Source organism: Kwoniella europaea, chromosome 1 (genome assembly GCF_036810445.1).
Source record: "Kwoniella europaea PYCC6329 chromosome 1, complete sequence".
Classification (NCBI taxonomy): Eukaryota; Fungi; Basidiomycota; class Tremellomycetes; order Tremellales; family Cryptococcaceae; genus Kwoniella; species Kwoniella europaea.
The window spans coordinates 9,185,647-9,203,001 of record NC_089487.1 but is presented as its reverse complement, the minus strand read 5'-3'; the positions used below and the strand labels follow the sequence as shown (position 1 = coordinate 9,203,001).

At 43.8% G+C, this 17,355-nt stretch overlaps 9 protein-coding genes across 9 annotated transcripts; 4 read left to right on the top strand and 5 right to left on the bottom strand.

Moving 5' to 3' along the window:
- Positions 1-322: 322 nt before the first annotated feature.
- Positions 323-850, bottom strand: V865_003510 (uncharacterized protein; the record flags this gene model as incomplete). Its single annotated transcript, XM_066227303.1, has 3 exons — positions 323-600; positions 663-754; positions 819-850. The coding sequence occupies 3 exons, from the start codon at positions 848-850 to the stop codon at positions 323-325; spliced, it is 402 nt and encodes a 133-aa protein (XP_066083400.1).
- A 1,405-nt stretch (positions 851-2,255) lies between these two features.
- On the top strand, positions 2,256-3,904 carry V865_003509 (uncharacterized protein; the record flags this gene model as incomplete). The annotated part of the gene is made up of 3 exons (XM_066227302.1): positions 2,256-2,574; positions 2,744-3,281; positions 3,355-3,904. 3 exons carry the CDS (start codon positions 2,256-2,258, stop codon positions 3,902-3,904), a joined length of 1,407 nt encoding a protein of 468 aa, XP_066083399.1.
- A 211-nt stretch (positions 3,905-4,115) lies between these two features.
- On the bottom strand, positions 4,116-4,914 carry V865_003508 (uncharacterized protein; the record flags this gene model as incomplete). Its single annotated transcript, XM_066227301.1, has 4 exons — positions 4,116-4,296; positions 4,407-4,480; positions 4,554-4,707; positions 4,892-4,914. The coding sequence occupies 4 exons, from the start codon at positions 4,912-4,914 to the stop codon at positions 4,116-4,118; spliced, it is 432 nt and encodes a 143-aa protein (XP_066083398.1).
- Positions 4,915-5,276: 362 nt separating this feature from the next.
- V865_003507 (uncharacterized protein) lies at positions 5,277-6,370 on the top strand (the record flags this gene model as incomplete). Its single annotated transcript, XM_066227300.1, has 2 exons — positions 5,277-5,585; positions 5,690-6,370. 2 exons carry the CDS (start codon positions 5,277-5,279, stop codon positions 6,368-6,370), a joined length of 990 nt encoding a protein of 329 aa, XP_066083397.1.
- A 246-nt stretch (positions 6,371-6,616) lies between these two features.
- Positions 6,617-9,318, bottom strand: V865_003506 (uncharacterized protein; the record flags this gene model as incomplete). The annotated part of the gene is made up of 6 exons (XM_066227299.1): positions 6,617-7,576; positions 7,637-7,795; positions 7,862-8,848; positions 8,921-9,043; positions 9,113-9,194; positions 9,257-9,318. The coding sequence occupies 6 exons, from the start codon at positions 9,316-9,318 to the stop codon at positions 6,617-6,619; spliced, it is 2,373 nt and encodes a 790-aa protein (XP_066083396.1).
- A 397-nt stretch (positions 9,319-9,715) lies between these two features.
- Positions 9,716-11,293, top strand: V865_003505 (uncharacterized protein; the record flags this gene model as incomplete). Its single annotated transcript, XM_066227298.1, has 5 exons — positions 9,716-9,748; positions 9,809-9,865; positions 9,930-10,056; positions 10,145-10,689; positions 10,754-11,293. The coding sequence occupies 5 exons, from the start codon at positions 9,716-9,718 to the stop codon at positions 11,291-11,293; spliced, it is 1,302 nt and encodes a 433-aa protein (XP_066083395.1).
- Positions 11,294-11,577: 284 nt separating this feature from the next.
- V865_003504 (uncharacterized protein) lies at positions 11,578-13,689 on the bottom strand (the record flags this gene model as incomplete). The annotated part of the gene is made up of 8 exons (XM_066227297.1): positions 11,578-11,849; positions 11,992-12,097; positions 12,281-12,527; positions 12,626-12,752; positions 12,908-13,070; positions 13,143-13,253; positions 13,318-13,458; positions 13,522-13,689. 8 exons carry the CDS (start codon positions 13,687-13,689, stop codon positions 11,578-11,580), a joined length of 1,335 nt encoding a protein of 444 aa, XP_066083394.1.
- A 281-nt stretch (positions 13,690-13,970) lies between these two features.
- V865_003503 (uncharacterized protein) lies at positions 13,971-16,019 on the top strand (the record flags this gene model as incomplete). The annotated part of the gene is made up of 7 exons (XM_066227296.1): positions 13,971-14,282; positions 14,364-14,514; positions 14,573-14,604; positions 14,659-15,352; positions 15,405-15,501; positions 15,564-15,689; positions 15,782-16,019. The coding sequence occupies 7 exons, from the start codon at positions 13,971-13,973 to the stop codon at positions 16,017-16,019; spliced, it is 1,650 nt and encodes a 549-aa protein (XP_066083393.1).
- A 362-nt stretch (positions 16,020-16,381) lies between these two features.
- On the bottom strand, positions 16,382-17,328 carry V865_003502 (uncharacterized protein; the record flags this gene model as incomplete). Its single annotated transcript, XM_066227295.1, has 2 exons — positions 16,382-16,850; positions 16,940-17,328. The coding sequence occupies 2 exons, from the start codon at positions 17,326-17,328 to the stop codon at positions 16,382-16,384; spliced, it is 858 nt and encodes a 285-aa protein (XP_066083392.1).
- Between the last annotated feature and the right edge of the window lie 27 nt (positions 17,329-17,355).

Sequence of the window (17,355 nt, the reverse complement as noted above, 5' to 3'; positions counted from 1 at the left end):
CTCCGAGCGAACACTTTCGGTAAAGCAAAGAAGTTCACACAACGACAAGAGTATCACTTCGATGCATCCTGTTCTCTGTTGACGTATCATAGCAGTCAAAACTCTCTCACAAATGCATACACAGTAATGCTACGAATCCACTCCATGTCACAAGTTCCCAATCGGAAGACCTAACGATAAAAGCAACACCGAAAGTGGCATATCTGTCATCTCAGATTTTGAGAGGAATGAGCCTGGTTACTCTAATAAGAGATGCTGCAATTGAGTGAGGTATCAATACAGATCTCTGAGAGGCTTCCTTCTGAGCGAACATAAGCGATACTTACTCATCACAGTTAGGATGGACATAATCCACATCGTCATCCGCGTTGCTATCTTCAGTGTCAGAGTAGCCCGCTTCCTCTTTGGCTTTTTTAAGGACTCCTTTAGCTTCAATGAGGTCTTGGTAAGCTTCTGTAACATCTTCCTCAGCTTTTTCCAGCTTGGCAAGATCTTTGGTCGATCTCAAAGTGCCAGTTGCTTTTGTCAGATAGTCATCTCTTTTCGTTTCGTACTCTTCAGTCTTATCGTTTCTGTCCTCTCGAGCGACGACATCTCCACCTGAGAACAAGCTCCGTCACCGCCCATATGGAAGGCAAGAACACTCAAGGAATGAAGCTTACACTTCTGACAATGGCCTGTTTTCTCCGAATGCCAATCTCCGTCATCGACGTGTTCTTCACAAACTTCACAATGTGGACACTCAGAGGGGCATCTAGCAATGAGAGTCTCTGTCAGAACGGTCTCCCATAGAGCTAATATCTTGGAGTGGAGCTTACTCTTCCTCAGATGAGCTTCCTGCATTGGCCATGTCGAAGCAATTAAACGATGGGTTAAAGTAGGTTGGTTTAGGTAATATTGGTTTACGGGTTTGGTCCGATGAGGAGGATGATTATCTGAGTTCGAACGAAGCTGTATTTTAGAGTTTCTTATATACCCATTCAATCACTGCTCTGATGAAGATGGGAGGGATTTCGATCTCATGACGCCCAGACAGAGAACAATAAGCAGCTATAAACATCATTGATGTATCGAAGCTTCAGACTGGGGTACCGAAATTAGCATGCTTTCAATTTCGGGCTTCTCAGTCTGTCTTCACCGATCAATCCAGCTCTTATTGTCCTCACTGATGCACCGTATGGGCGACTTCCCCTTTTGATGCTACAGTTTGAGCAAAGCAAAGATAGCATGACACTAAAGTATCGCTGTATGTGAAAGTCTGAACGAGACGATTTCTTTTTGATCAAGCGGATCATTCCTCGTTATAAACAGCTTTGAAGTAGGTGAAAGGACCGTCTATTTCAGTTGGCGTAGAAATGTTGCACACACAGACATAGCCGCTAAAGTAGAAAGTGAGAAGAGGCTTGGCACATACACCAATGATTGTGTCTGCGCTCAATTTGAGTCATGGTCTCTTTGACTTTCGGAGAAACAGTCTTTACACGGTGCCAACATGAAGCGACAGAAGCATTGATGGCCTGTGTTATCGTCTCCGACGTTAACGCATCATGAAGCCATGTTGCAGGATTGATTGATGTGGATCTCCTCTAACTTTGTCGTCAAGTACAGTAGCTGTTTGTGTGTCCTGCGAAGTACCTCCTTCAGGTAGTTACAATAGAAATCACAAGCAAAATTCATTGCGTACAAAGATGGTGATGGGCTCAAACTCTGACTATTCTTCGGCCGTCACCTCCAAGGGTTAATCTAATTTTACTTTTGCCGTGGTTACTGCATGCGTGTGGAGAGAACTGACGGAGTAGCCACTGAAGTCTAAGCTAACTTCTTGAACCTCCTTTCGATCAATCAATCACAAAAAAAGTCACCGCATGGTTCACTTTTCACCAATTCCCATTATTCCCATCAAACTTCCTTCGCTACTCACTCAACTTCTTCGATGGATACATTGACTTTGAACACTTCTGTTTTCTTTGTTTACAAACCCTCAAAATGCCAGAGTTGGTGGAATATCCCTGTAGCTTTGCTGGATGTACCTCCACTGTTCTCGGGTGGGAAGCGAAGTGTCAATTCTGCAACGTTGTTCTCTGTGGTTTACACGACAATGAGAATAATCATGAATTCGTCGATTAGCAAAATTAGAGAGTAGTCGTCAGTCTACATGGCCTGAATGATGCTTACTACCATATAACTGAATTTGCAGGAACATGATGAGAGAAACGAAGCGCTGTATAAGGTCAAGCAGGCTACGAGAGAAAAGAATGTATGCATATCCTATGATTAATTGGCGAACATGGGACAACACGCTGATATGGACTATTGAAATAAAGCTCAATCATATCCTCGAACACATTAACACCCATCAGTCAGCTTTGGAGAAGGAAGTCAGCACCATTCGACCAGGACATACTTGCTCGCTCATCATACCTAAACTTGAAGACCTGGTAAAATCGAAATGGTATGCTGGTTTCAACGTACATTTCCTCATTACCTTCGAAGACGATGTCAATTGGCTTCTTCGAGTCCGACAACCCTATGGCCCTTCACCTCCTCAAGAGATCTCAGATATAGTCATGACGAGTGAAGTCTCCACACGCAACTTTCTCAAAGCTAATGATATTTCGGTGCCCGGCGCTTGGCTGCCCAAACATCTTTGAGACGGGAATTCTAATGCTGGTGCTCGTAGGTTTATGAATCCCCCCTCGATTGGAAGTCTACTGTCATATAGCTGATATATCATATCGTGCAGGACTACCATTCGATTACTTCATTTACGAATTCGTAGAGGGAAAACCTCTCAAGATCAACAAAGATCCTTACAAGCCTATCGAATTACCTCCCAACGAGTTACGAAAGTTCGTGGAGGGATATGCTAAGATCCAAATCCAACTTTCCAACATACCCCTTGAACACGCCCCAATTGGATCTCTATTCACCTCTCCCAATGACGAAATTTCAGCGAAGGACGTTCGAGTTGGTCCAATGATCGGTACATTGACTTTCATGCAGCCTTGTCCACCGTACTTCTTTGGCCTTTTCAAAACGAACAAAGAACGTTATCTTGCGCACATCGACGCTACTCTACAATACATCTCCAAAGGTGCATTGTACAAAGGCAACCTCATGGATGATTATCTCTGGCATTTAGAGTTACGCGAATTGGTGAATGGATGTAAGGAGTTAGATAAACAAACGGATAAGGTATATGTGAAACATGCTGATGAAAGAGGGGATCATCTGATGATAGACGAGGAAGGTAATATTATTAGCATTCTAGATTGGGAATGGTAAGTCTACCGACTACGTGCTCGAGCTCCGCTCCAGTATGTTGCGACTGACTTATGAAGATATTGTTCGCAGGGCATACGTCACAACGAAAGAAGAGGCGTTCTCGACACCTAAAATCTTCAATCAAGATTACAAGTGGATGCGATTGGGGAACAATTCCCTTCGTGAAGCAGAAAGGATATTGATCGAATGCTACGAGCATCATGGAAGGTCTGATCTCGCAGATTGTGTTCGGCGTTGTAAGCTGTATACTCGTTTAGAGGGTATTGGAAGTTACGATCCGTTATGTGTCAAGAAAGGGTTCAGAGAAGTATTTGGTGATGATATCCCGGAAGATTTCCATCCTCCCGAGAATGATGTAGATTGGAGGATATACATGATGAAGCGCTACGAGAATCTTGAGGAATTGAAGAAGGTTATGGAGGATTATGGATGGTCGATAGAGAGAGCAGAAAATGAAAAGGAGAAATGGCGGATCAGACAAGTGGAGATTGAGACGGAGAGAAAGAAGTGGATGACGGAAGAAGAAGAGAAGATGAAGAAAAGGTTCGAGGAGATGAAGAAAGCATACTACGAGGGAAGGCGAGAAATGCTGAGTTTGGAGCTTAGGGCATGGAAATGAGGATTAAGTTGTGATATTTCGTGCCATATCATCTAAATTATCATATCCTTCTTCTGAGTGCAACAAACAGACCAGAAAAAGAGTCGAGATTGAGTCGGGCAGGTGCGATGGCCATGTTTGTTGGTTAGTCGCGTTCAATAAAGGACAAGATCCATAATATACAACATCTGTACAGAGAACATCTATAAACATACCGAACGTCCACACAAGACTAAGCAGTAGTAGCGTCCTTCTGTCCCTCCTGAGTATTCGAGTTTGAGTCATTGTTCATCCCTTCGAACCTCTTGACTACCTCTTCAACACCTCTTTGTCTATTATCTTGACCTAATCCAGCAGCCTTTTCAGCTTCGGTGAGTGTGTAGGCGGGGTCTCGAAGTTCCTTCAAACGACGTCTATCACGGGCAAAGATACGCAATTAGCATGATTGTACCCGAACTCAGACAGAGCATTGGACGTGATAGTCATAATGTGATTTACATTTGATCAGGAGAGATATACTCACTTGTGTACTTTAGATTTGGTGTGATTTCTCAAAGCTAAATCAGTTTCATAGTATTTCGCACATTCGACGCAGTACTACCAAGTACATAATCAGCTACACTGCAATCAAAAGAGAGGCAACAAGGGTAGCTGAGAGAAGATCGCTCACATGTTGACCTAATCCAGGTTTATCCTCATCTATCTCTTGTCTTTCCAACTTTGCTCTGTTTCCCGGTCTGAGATCGATCTCAATTTGGTCTAAATCCTTGACTCTGACTCTGGTACGGGCGAGTCGGTGGACGTCTCGTCGGGCGTGGTGGGTCCTGCAAGTTTCATAAGAGAGGTTGTATCGTGATTGTGTATAGCGATCATAAATTGGTGATGTTGAGCCAGTACAGGGGTCGTACCGTTGGAATGTGATAACATACAAAGTAGGAAGAAGGACGGTAGTAGATGATCAGCAAATTGATTGGTGATGCAGCGAACAGCCAGAAGCAGACAACTCACCTTGATCTCCTTAGTCTACCCATTATATCTATACTAAAGTTCTATGGTTTTGGTTGGTAGTACGGTAGTAAGTTAAGAAGGAGAAGAATCAGTTTTCAGCTATGGAGCTGCAACGACCACCAAGCAAAAATCAAAAACACAACTGAAAATCTGAAATGCAAATGGGAATAACGGGATCAAATCTGTATGCTGGGTGGCAAAAGACTAAAGGGGTAACCCAGATAAGATAGAACTGATTTCCCCCATGGTAGTATCGGGCTGTTGATGTGTCTTGTCCTTTGAGGATGTTATGCATGTCCATGTCGAAGCCATAGCTAGGGGGATATCTGCAATCACAACAATCCCTACTTCAACTCTCCAAATCCGGTGGTTCTAACACGATGCGATGAGTTGGAAATCAGTGGGTCAACTGATCTCCGGTCCCCCTTCCTCCTCGTCTACCGAACCAGTGGTCAAGCGTCTCCGGCCCAACTCATACGGTTCTTCAGCCTTTCAAAGAGATACCGCCCATTTGTCGCACTACGGTCCAAACTCAGATCTGGTGGCAGCAGACCTGAAAAGCAGGAAATCGGACTGGGATGTCGTCAAGGAGAATCATAGATTTATAAGGGATGATGAAGAGCCGCAGAATGTCAGTTGGGAAGAAAGGGTTGCTAGAGCTTATGAGAGTAAGCTCTTCAAGGAGTTTGCACTGGTAAGTCTATCTCTCTCATTCATTCTATCATGATGTATTTGATCATCGTTTATCGCCTGGCCCCTGTACTTATCATCAATTATTGTTGTTGTTCCATTTGACAGATCGACTTGAAACATTACAAATCACATCAATTCGCACTCCGTTGGCGTACCGCTCCGGAGGTGATCAACGGTATAGGGGAAGATACCTGCGGTTCATTAAGGTGTAAATATCATAGTCCACCATCGGTCGGACCAGAGAGACAAATTAGTATATCGAATTTACGATTCAAAGATCCCGATGCGGCCAGTTCAAGTCGTTTATCCTCTGTCGGAAGAAATCGTGATGATGATGATGATAATGCAAGGGATATAGATGAGATACCACCTTTGAGAAGTTACGAATTGCCCTTTGTATACATGGAGGATAATCAACGGAAAGAGGCACTGGTGAAAGTCAGATTGTGTGTGAGGTGCGAGAGGAAATTGAAGTGGAAATCGGATGACGAGCGCGGTAAGGACGACAGAAAGAAGGGCAAAAGGGAAGATAAAGATCAAGCCAGGGATAGGGATAGGCGCAAAGATCATCGAGAAGAGAAAGATATTAATTCGAGGACAGAATATCGAAAAAGTCAAAGGTATGACCCATCGGAAGTATTAGACGAGGATCATTCGCACTCAACTAGAACTAGGGACAGAGAAAATGATAGAAGGAACAAAAGCAGATATAGATCCAGATCAAGATCACCGTCACGACATGAAGAGTCTTCCAGATCTCATGAACATTCACGACACCACAGGTAAATTTGTCGACTAGGTTGTAAACTAGAGAATGTTTCTCACAGAGGTAGCATCGCATATAAATATGTACATTACATATCTTTGCTATTCATCTTTAGTATGTACAGCTACATGCCATGATACATAATAACGTTCCCGATAAACCTGTCGTTGCGATCCCGATTACATGCTATAAAATCTGACATCCTGTGCTTTGCCACATGAAAAAACTACAGTATCTCCTATCGATCGAGTTGATTCGACCATTCATCACACTTCATTTTCAATCTCCTTTTCCAACTCCAAATCCTCGTCCGCCATTGCATCATAATCATACTCCTTCTCTTCCTCGTCATCGCTAACAGCATTGCTCGAACCGGACGATGAACCATTATCGAATTCTCTACTGATGTTAGCCAACTCTTCATCTTCTTCATCAAGTTTCGTCTTCTTGACTTCGTAAGTCTGTCCGTCAGAACAAGAGCCTGAACTCTGATTTGGTCTTTCAGCTTGACTCTCAGTCTGAGTATGATTCGAGGAAAATGTCTTGACGTCATTGAGGATGAAACCAAGGCTTTGTTTGCTTGGTGGCAGATGTACTTCGGGTTGTTCGTTATCGTAATCGTACTCTGGAAAAGATTGACCAGGCTGAGTATATTGCGCATAATCAGTATTTTCCACAGTCGGTGAAGAGTAGATATGACTATGTTGTAAAAGCTGATTTAAATTCCCAGCTTGACTTCGACGCTGTTCTGGATAGCTATGAGTATACTGTAAGTGATTATGCTGTGAATGAGCTTTAACACTCGGTGAGTATTTCGGAGTGACAGTGTATTGCGAGATGTGATTGGTATCAGCAGCTATGATGCTTGGGTCATATGTGTGATGAACGACTTGTTGAGAGAAGTCTTGAGATAAGGAGTAATATTGTGAGTGAGATGAACTACTACCAGAGTGATAAGATCGATATTGAGAATGGGAATTGTGAAATGGATTTGGACTGGGATTGTAGATCGGTGGCACTGGATCAGCGATATTCCAACCGTTGTGTCGATCATTGGGGGCTGACTGGGAAGGAAGGGGATGTGGTTGAAAGGTTCGGTCGTCACACGGACTTTGAACGCGGTTAGATTGGTCCGTTTCTTGATTATATTCCCGTAGTTGTGACGGATGGTAATGAGGGGTTTCGTGTTCCAAACGTCTCTGAATTAAATGTCCTATTGTTTCAACCTGCTCAAAGATCCCTATTTCAGCATGGGTCATTTGTCATATGCTCTTTCAGTAACTTACCAGCTTTTCGAATCCCGACTCCATCATAGCCTGGTCGACCAGGTTCTCCAAATCGTGAGGTGCCAAATCGTATATTCCCCTTCCGTATGGTAGCTTAGGAAGGGGTTTGGAAGTATTCGGAGAGTAATGGGGTGAGGTGTCTCTTCGCGGCTTCTGATGCTGGAAGAGGAATCATCAGAAATAACACTCAGTCTGGCTAGTGATACAGTAAATTATGATGCTTACCCAATCCGCCACAGCATCTGCATCCTCTTCCTCTAGATCATCTTCTACTTCTTCCCTCTTCCTTTTCCCCTTCCTTAGTCGTTGAGCCTCCAGTTCTTCCTCAATCAATAGAACTGGATAGTTGTCTATCGCGATATTTGAGAAGTGACCTTCTCCGTCAACTGACATATGTTCAGAATTTGAGACGTCCTTGGCTCTATTTGGCAATGACACTTGAGAATGATGAGTAGGATGATCTAGGGACTGAGAAGAGAAATCGATTAGTGGCTGGCTCTTGGTCGGAGTACCTAGGCAATTGTTGACCGATGCATGGATACCATCTCTTGGTGAACTTGAAGACGATCCACAGCTTGGTCCCGGCTTAGGTCGTGATGTAGACTGAGACTCGGACTGATTCAAACCATTACCTGCTGATTGATCTATTATAACCTTTCTGTCCGCATATACTGAGGGTGGTGTATCTACTTGAGTGGACTTTCCTTCTGATCGTAAGGCTGTAGGGTGTTCTTGCTGAAGGCATTGGCTGTCCGATGGTGTCGGTGGGAGCTTGAAGTCTTCCAGAAGTGTCTTCTTCAAGCGTTCGGTAGCCTCATCAATCGGTGGTGAAGGCGTATTCTCTGCTGCTAACTCGACTATCTGCGATGAGTTTGTAGGAGGGATACTCGTGGGGACGGGTTCAACCCCTTGCTTCGTTCCTTCTTCACGTTGCGGTTGCGTTTTTGTTCGTTTGTGCGGACTAGGGGTATGTTGAGATTGAGACGAAGAAGATTTTGGGGGTGAGGGTTTAGTAGGGGATGCCATTGGCATATTGTCGAGGTTAGAGACTTTTGGGGGAGGAGAAGGAATGATTTGAGAAGGTTCTACAAAATTCCCCTTAATAGGTGATTGTGATTTATGTTCGGAGATCTCGAAAAAACCGCTCATTAATTGAATGAAAGATCGACAATCTTCGTTGCTGACGAATTTCCATTGATAACACTCTTTCATCTATAGAGATCATTGTCATCAGACCCGCATGAAGTCTGTCATATAGTATCAAAAGGAAGATTGACGACATACCTTCATTCCTGAGATCACTGGTGTTTGTGGCGGCTCATACCTGAAGATCATACTAGCATCGCTATGGATGATCTTGCGTACTGGTGATTTCATGTATGATAGACGTTCAAAAATTTGTTTAATCTTTTCGAGATATGCCAGTCTTCAGATGAGCAACAAATTACTGATACTACTGTGTGATTATTGACATACGATGAATCTTCCTTGATGGATCAAATGTACCTCCACGTTTGAGGACGATCGAGTTATTACTGTTATTGTAATATTTTCGTTTCTGTTCAAGCCAACAGACTAATGTGAGCTACTGCTCAAAAGTCGAAGCACAAGGTCGCTCACATCGCCTCCCATTTCACCTTTCCTTTACTTGAGACAGGCGATAACCTGGGGATGGTCATCATCGCCTTGTCGAGCTTGACTATCAGAATACATCAAGAGATGATGAGCGCATATCAAGACACCACAGTTCAGGATAGCCTCGCAGTACCTACAAGTGCGAGTATTCATGTTGAGGGAGTGGACCGAGTATCTAGGTATATATGGTCAGTGATAGAGGAATGAAAGAGGAAAGGAGAATGAAAGACATATACAATTGGTTTCCCCTCCTTATACTCTCTCTTTGTGCATGGACCACCTCCACCCACAGTCAGTTTGAATGAGTGACCCACTTTGCATTCGACGCGTCTTAAATGGCTATGACCACTTTGTGAACCATTGAATGAACAGTGAACAACCAAAATCAATGTTGCATCAAGTGAATGTAGCTATATGCAAAGAAAGAGACTTCAGTAAGATACCATGACCACCAAATACCATGGACTACCAGATATAGTGAGCTATCATCCGCCCACTCGCTTTGGGATCCTAGCTCATGTCGTACTTCATACTCAGGACACAGCTCAAGATATATTCGAGACTCCCGATGAACCAGACAGCCTCCTACGACCGGTAAGCTTGGTCGTAAATGTGAATGTCACAGGTCATAAGCTGACTGATGGATATGCATCTTCAGGGTGACAGTGGACTAGCTGAAGACGAGCATAACACGATAAAGCCAAACTCGGAAAACATAGATGTGAGTGGATTACCAGGAAGGAAGAACGTCGAGAAAGTATTTGGAAGGGGTACAAGGCGGAGGGGTGAGTTTGACTAACCCTCATGGCTCATACAATGTGTTACACTTCTAGGACTCTTGCTGATGACACAACTATGGCTATGATGGATTAGACCCGAAAGACCTCTCGTTCCGACCTAGACTCCCACCTCTATCCCGGCATACCCAGTCCACGTATTCTCCTTCATCCTCCGAAGACGAAGACTCGGGATCTCAGCTCAAGGAATCTTCTATCAGCCGCCTACGACGTCTGAAAGCTGAATTGGCTCAACTCGAATCCGAAATCTCATCACAACCTCAAGCTTCGACTTCTGGGTCTATACCAGTCCCAGATGGAAGGGAGGGAAAGAGGAAATCGGTCTTACTTCCTAAACAGCCTATAAACTTGATATCCGAGTTGAATGGGTTGAAAGAGAGATTGGGGAAATTGGATACCGATGAATTAAATCTAGTAGACGATGATGGACGGGGACCGTCAGAGTGGGATGATAGGTTAAAGCGATTAACGGAGAGAGTAAATTCACAATCACAAGAAGGGCGAGATGTACATCAGGAAGATGATGAAACTAGCAAGAGACAATATAGCCTGGGAGAGATTGATAAGCGTTTAGCAATACTGGAGAATGCTCTAGGTCCATTAGGAGAAGGGACAAATCAGGTAAGCTGACACATATTCCATAGTGTTAAAGATAACATCAGCTGATCGTCCGCAAACCGTCTAGAACGGTCCATTGATACCTACTCTCACCAAACATTCTCACCTTCTATCACTGCTCACCCAACCTCGTCAACTCGATGCTATTTCCCGAAGGATCAAACTCCTCTTGGTAGATCTGGATAGAGCAGCTTCTTCATCGAGTAAACGAAATACCACAATCACCAATCTCACCACTGATCCGGAAAAGCCATCTTCTTCGTCAACAAGTAATGTGAATCTATCACAAAGTGATTATCAAAATCTGCAGCAGCTATTCGGACTTTTGTCTAGGCTAGATGGATATTTACCTATCATTCAACCTCTCCTTATTAGGCTGAGGAGCTTGAACGAATTGCACAACGATGCTGCGACTATAGCCGAGTCGCTCAAACAACTCAAAAATCAAGATAAGAATAATAGCACTGAGATAGGCCAGTTACAAGCTATATTGGACAAATTGAATAAAGGTTTGGATCAGGCCGTACAGGGGATTATGAGTAATTGGAGTAGTACAGAGGGGAGGATAAAAGGGTTGGAAGAGAGGTTGAGAGCTTTGGAGAATTGATCATCCATAGTTGGAGAGTGAACAGGATATACCCAAGATAAAAGTTGTTGATACCCCTTGTGTGTTTATTGTTTATACCAATCTAATGCAATATGAAATATCACGAGTCCGTCATGTATTTTTCTCATTGACTCAATGAATATTACTATTATCAAAGATGACCCAAGATGCTTGAATAGTGATGTCCAATAAGAATGAATCATACTACCAAGACAGGTCTGAATTGCCAACAGAGAACAGCTACCCATCCTTGATATCATATTCATCCATATATGTGTCTATAATCACGGCTTTAAAACTTTACTTTGCTCCTTCCTTTTTATAAAAGGATATATCTCCCCACCCTCAGCAACTTTCAACGCCGAACCGTCTGTTATCCCCATAACCTGATATTGACCACCCATACCCAGTGGATCTATCAATCTCTGAGCTGACTTTCGTATATCCTCTTTCCTCTTTTCGTCTGTAGCAGAATCGAGAAGTTTCCGAAGACGAGGTTGGAGGCCTAGAGAAAGAAGGAAGGATGATTGGGAGATTGGGCCTAGGGAAGATGATCCTGTAGAACGTAAATGTGACTCAGTATAATGTAGTAACAGACAAGAATTGGGAAGACGATAGAAGGAACAAGTTGATGATGTGTTCATCTTGTTGAATGGGACAGATCATGGGGGTTCAAAAGCAGCGGGAGATTGACTTACCTGTACCAACTAAAGATTCTCTCAGATAGGCAAAATCCACATTCGCGGTCAAATCTGCGTTTCCTGGATCGTCGAAAACGTCTACTATCTTGTGATTTTTGAATGCCTATCGATTTACGAAAAGAGTAGAATCAGCTCTTGAACTACGGGCTATGACGAAAAGCAATATCCAAAATCGACAACAGAGGATTGTCGATCATGTCGAAATAATCAAATACGTCAATCACAATCGTATTATCCTCAGTTATGTTCGTTCGTGCCCAACGAAGAAACGGTCTATTCCACTCACTCTGAAAGACTGTCCGTAGGATCTATCTCCCCCATAATCAACTACCACTCCACAACCTCCTAGACCTTTACTTATCAATTCACCAGCGCGTCGCATGATCTTGAATGAATCTTGGGCGATTTCGATCCTTGATCCTGTTGATAGATTTGTGAATCGAGATGAAGTTGCAGGTAGAACGGTCGAGAGTGGGGTAGGTGCGGAGGAGAGGGAAAGTCGTAAGCCAGATTTTGATGTTTGAGTTGGTAGACTGCAGGTAACACAATATCAGCAGAGTTAGGATTGTATATCAAGACATAGCCGATGGACTTCAGAGGGACCGATCATACAAGACATAGAATGATTCACTTTGGTGCATATCCTGGATCATTATCCACTTGAACTTCCCTCCAACCCATATCTGTCTTTTCGAAAGTATTTATAGGCATAGCATCGAAGAACTCATGCGCCACGAACAGTGTATATGTATCATTGGCTAAAAAACAAAGATGAATCACAGATGAGTTAGTGAGCATCGAAAACGCTTTTGATCATAGGAGGTTCGATTCGCGAGCTTTTGAACTCTGTTTGCACCGATTCGCAAGTAGCAGAATTATGTGATTTGAGAAAGGGAAGGACCACCAGACTCACTTTCTGGAATCTCATTGATACCTGTATACCACTCCAGATCCACCTCTTTCCCTTTTAATCTCTTGGACAACTTATCGCTTTGTATTTTCCTTAAAGCTTCACTATTTTCGACCAAGTGAATAGACTTTATAGATCCGGATATACCAGGGAAATTGAACAATGTCTACATCCGGACGACATTATAAGCTTTCATGGGCTGTCACTGTGAAGACGGACTGAGAGATGCAGAGCTCACACGTAAAATATCATCCATCAAAGTACCTCTGCCCGGACCAAGTTCTACGATCCTCACTCTAGAGGGTGAATCGGCTTCCATCCACCGTGTGAGGAACCAAATTGCTACTAGCTAAATCCATCACATCGCCATCAGCTAGAAGTTAAAATTCAATCTCACAGCCGATTTGACTTACTTCACCAAATATCTGTGATATCTCTGGAGATGTTATGAAGTCGCCTTTCTCTCCGAATACATCTCCTTTTTGATAATATCCATATGTAGGGTGTGAGAGACAGAACTGCATATACCTCGAGATTGGTATCGGACCTGTCGACTGCAAAATTGATCAAAGTTTAGATTGGGTCAAGCGACACTTCCGGACGCAAGCACAGCTTACCTTGATAGTGTCCCGTATTATCTTTGCCAGCTCATTCTCCTTCACCGATGGAACGCTCGAAGATGCAAGGGAGGAGGTGGACTGATATCGACAGCCTATCGCGGGGACACCACATAGATTGAGGGGTATTCGATTGTTAAGTACCGTTCTGAGCGCCGGTCTGGACATTTTTGCGAGTAACACAGCTCCTATTGATCTGTAGTGGACAGATGGGAACAATGAAAAAGAACTCAAATGCGAACGAAGGGATGTTTTCGATTATATTTCGGCTACCCTCTGACTTTCCGCCGGAAACAAATCCAACTTCGATATCAACATCATCAACAGTCATGTTGACACTTTTCACGCTCTCATCCATACCACTATCTCCCTACCAGAGGCCCAAAACAGCTTGATAACCCTCACCAGAGCAATCGAGAAGGGGGGAAGCTACCTTTGGATGTTCCCAGATGTTCTCGAATCTCGGCCTGCTATCCTCAGCTCGATGTCCGGATCCCACCTGTGGCCGTCCAAGATGTTTCTTCACCCACGCTGAGGCATCTTCGTCTCAGTCTACCTTACCTTCCAGAGACGTCCCATCGACAGTTAGACAAGCAGTCAAGAGACGATCAGAGGCTGAGGAGGAAGAGAGGATAAGGGGTGTGGTGCGAAGGGTCACCGGGAATGATAGTAGAAGAGGGAATCCAACTTCAAGTCCACGGAAACTAGACAATGGAACGATCAAACCGTCAGTTAGGGATGGAATATCGGCGAGCAACATGGTAAGCCGGGGGACGCATGATAAAGCTGGGGGACGCATGATAATACACTGCTCGATAAAAGCTTACAATTCTGATTCTCAGGTGCCCCCAGCTCTTCCCCAAATACCAGTCCGACCGACACCGACTCCGGCACCTCCCTCCTCTGCCTTTGCTATAAACACCGCTCGTCCACCGGTCTTACCCATCAACCTCAAACCATCACCTCATCCAAGACCAGATAGACAAAAAGGCTGTGAGCGACCTCCCTCACTGGGATAATTCGAAGTATGCTGATACGTATTCCAACATAGTGAATACGTTATACACCCAATATGCCAAACTTGCAAGTCTAATCTACCCTGCATGCGCAATCCACCTGCTAACATATATTGAATAGTATGCGCCGATCCTACACCTCTCCCCTGATCTGGCTCATACCTCAGCTTTCTCTCAAGAATCGGAAACAGCAGCTACTTCATCGAACGTGCGAATATACAAAACGGCGATTCATCAAGCTGCCGTATCCATCTCTAAGCGAATCCCACCAGATAAATTGGACCATCCATCGATAGGAACAGTCAAAGAATCCAGAGTTGCGCATGAAGTAGCAGAGAAGGAGAAACTATCTAGACTGTCTCGAGAGAAGATCGATAGATACTGTTTACCTCTTGATCAATTTGAGATATGGCGATATCCCAATCCTCAAGATAGTTCTCTCACCGATATCAGCCCTGAGGAGGTTAAGATTGATGGGGAAGGAGAAGAGAGGATATGTAATAGATGTAAAGTTACTTTTGTGGTTAGTTCGAAGAATATAGAAGAAAGGATGAAAAATGGTGAATGCAAATATCACTATGGTCGAACTTTACCTGAACGAATTGAGGGAAGGAGGAAATGGATGTATACATGTTGTGGGAAAGAAAGAGGAGAAGTGGGATGTCAAGATTATATACATGTATTCAGTGAGGAAGATGATGATAGGAAATTAGCAAGGAGGGTACCGTATAAGACTACCGAACAGGTTATTGGCAAGGGAGATGGTGGGTTGGGGAAATGGAATGAGGTGGTAGCGATGGATTGTGAGATGATATGTGAGTAATCTGCATTCATTAGAAGGCTATTGCTGATTGGCTTATATGATAGACACCACGGCGGGTATATCGCTTGGAAGAGTGACTATAGTAGATGAGAACGGAGAGATACTTCTCGATGAACTGGTCAGACAGACTGTACCTGTATTGTCAGTTGACATCATTCCCTGCTTGTGATCACACATTCAGCTGATTTTTGTACTTGATACAGAGACGTCAACACACGATTTTCCGGTATAACCTCCGATCAGCTCAAAACTGCTGTTATGGATTTGCCAGCAGTTAGAGCAGCAGCGTGTATGTTCATCGGTCCGGATACTATAATAGTAGGACATGGGTGAGTTTCCATGTTGACCTCATGATGTCCATATCCCCCATTTAGATAGCCTCTGCAGACCTGACTAATTTTCACCACTTTCTAACTGATAGTCTTGAAAACGATCTTCGTGCTCTCCGATTACTGCATATCAAAGTGATCGATACAGCGTTCGTATTCCCACATGATAAAGGACCGCCTTTTCGACGTGCTCTGCGAGATATCGTCAAGGAAAAGTTGGGCTATTTCATCCAGGATAGAACATCTGACTTGGGTCATTCTTCTGCGGTAGATGCGAAAAGCACGCTGGAAGTTCTGAAGTGGAAAGTAAGGGAGGATAACGTGACATGATCTCTGTTCGTGATTCTGCGAGGATTCGGCATAGTAGTCCTAGGCGAATCCATAGATCGATCATTGATGTAAACATGAGGTATCAAATCGTATCTCGAGTACAGATATCACTTGTCGTATAATTACACGCCGTTCATCTAGAACGACATCAATTCCTAAATCAGACCAACTCAGACCTGCTTGAAGAGAAAAAGCTTAACTCTTTGATACTCCTTGATTGTTTGGAACATTGAGATGTTCACCATTAATGAAACATGTTCCATTAATGAATCATGTCCGTCATGAATGGTCAGCGGACACATCAGTTGTATGCATACTTGTATATGTATGTTACCAGCACTATTAGTGCTACTACGATGTCACTACGAGTTCTCCACAGAAGAGTGCTCCTTGCACTTCTTGTTTCTCTTTTCCAGCCATTTTTCCCTCTCTGATTCCACCTCAACCCTTCCTTTCTCCTGATCCCAATCTTCAAGTTTGATGAGTTCCTGAAGGGTCTCGTTGTCTCTATATCGGTCTATGAGATAAATCCTCCATGATACATCGAACTTGGCTGGTGGTTTGAGATTAGCCGGTTTCCATCGGGCAAAGACTTCCAAGAAACCACGTTGAGGACAAGGCCAGGATTCAAATGTGCCTATATGACTCAATCGCTGGTAAATCTTGCCGTTCCGTATGCAATCTGCTAAGTCCTTCCTCCCAGATCTCTCATAAGCTTGAATCAACAGCTCTTCCGCGGGAGTCATGAGATTGTTACCGGCGTAGTATCGAATGTGAGTAAAACAGAAGTACGGCGAGGAGAAAGCTTCTTCCTTGGTCGTCGCGTAAGCCCTATTATATCGTTCCTTGACCTTCAGCCCTGTGCCTTTCCAAATTGATATAATAAGCGGGTTTGCTGGGAGATAGAGACCGGTACCCACCATTCCCAGTCTATAATCCCTGTCACATTACCCTCACCATCACCCATTAAATGATCCCCCTTATCATCCGCATGTTTGATATATACCTTGTTGGGTTCCTCGGCAAGCATATCGCATAGTCCAACCAGCTCCCTGAGCTCTAGATGCCATAAATAGGCATCTAAGGTATCCCTTTGGCATAAATGCCCTTTAAAGATGTGATCGAGAGCTATATCTATTTGTGCTAGATAACGTTCTTGGTTGTTCTTGAAAGGGCCAGGGAAATAAGGTGGTTCGATCATGTTCAATGCGCAGTGATTAGCCAAAGGTCCGATAGTTATGTGATGGGGGTCATCGGAATCTGGTATAGGGCAGCCGATCAAGCTACCGGAGATAGGTGTATCGGCCATAAGGATGGATATTCTAGCCTATTCCTC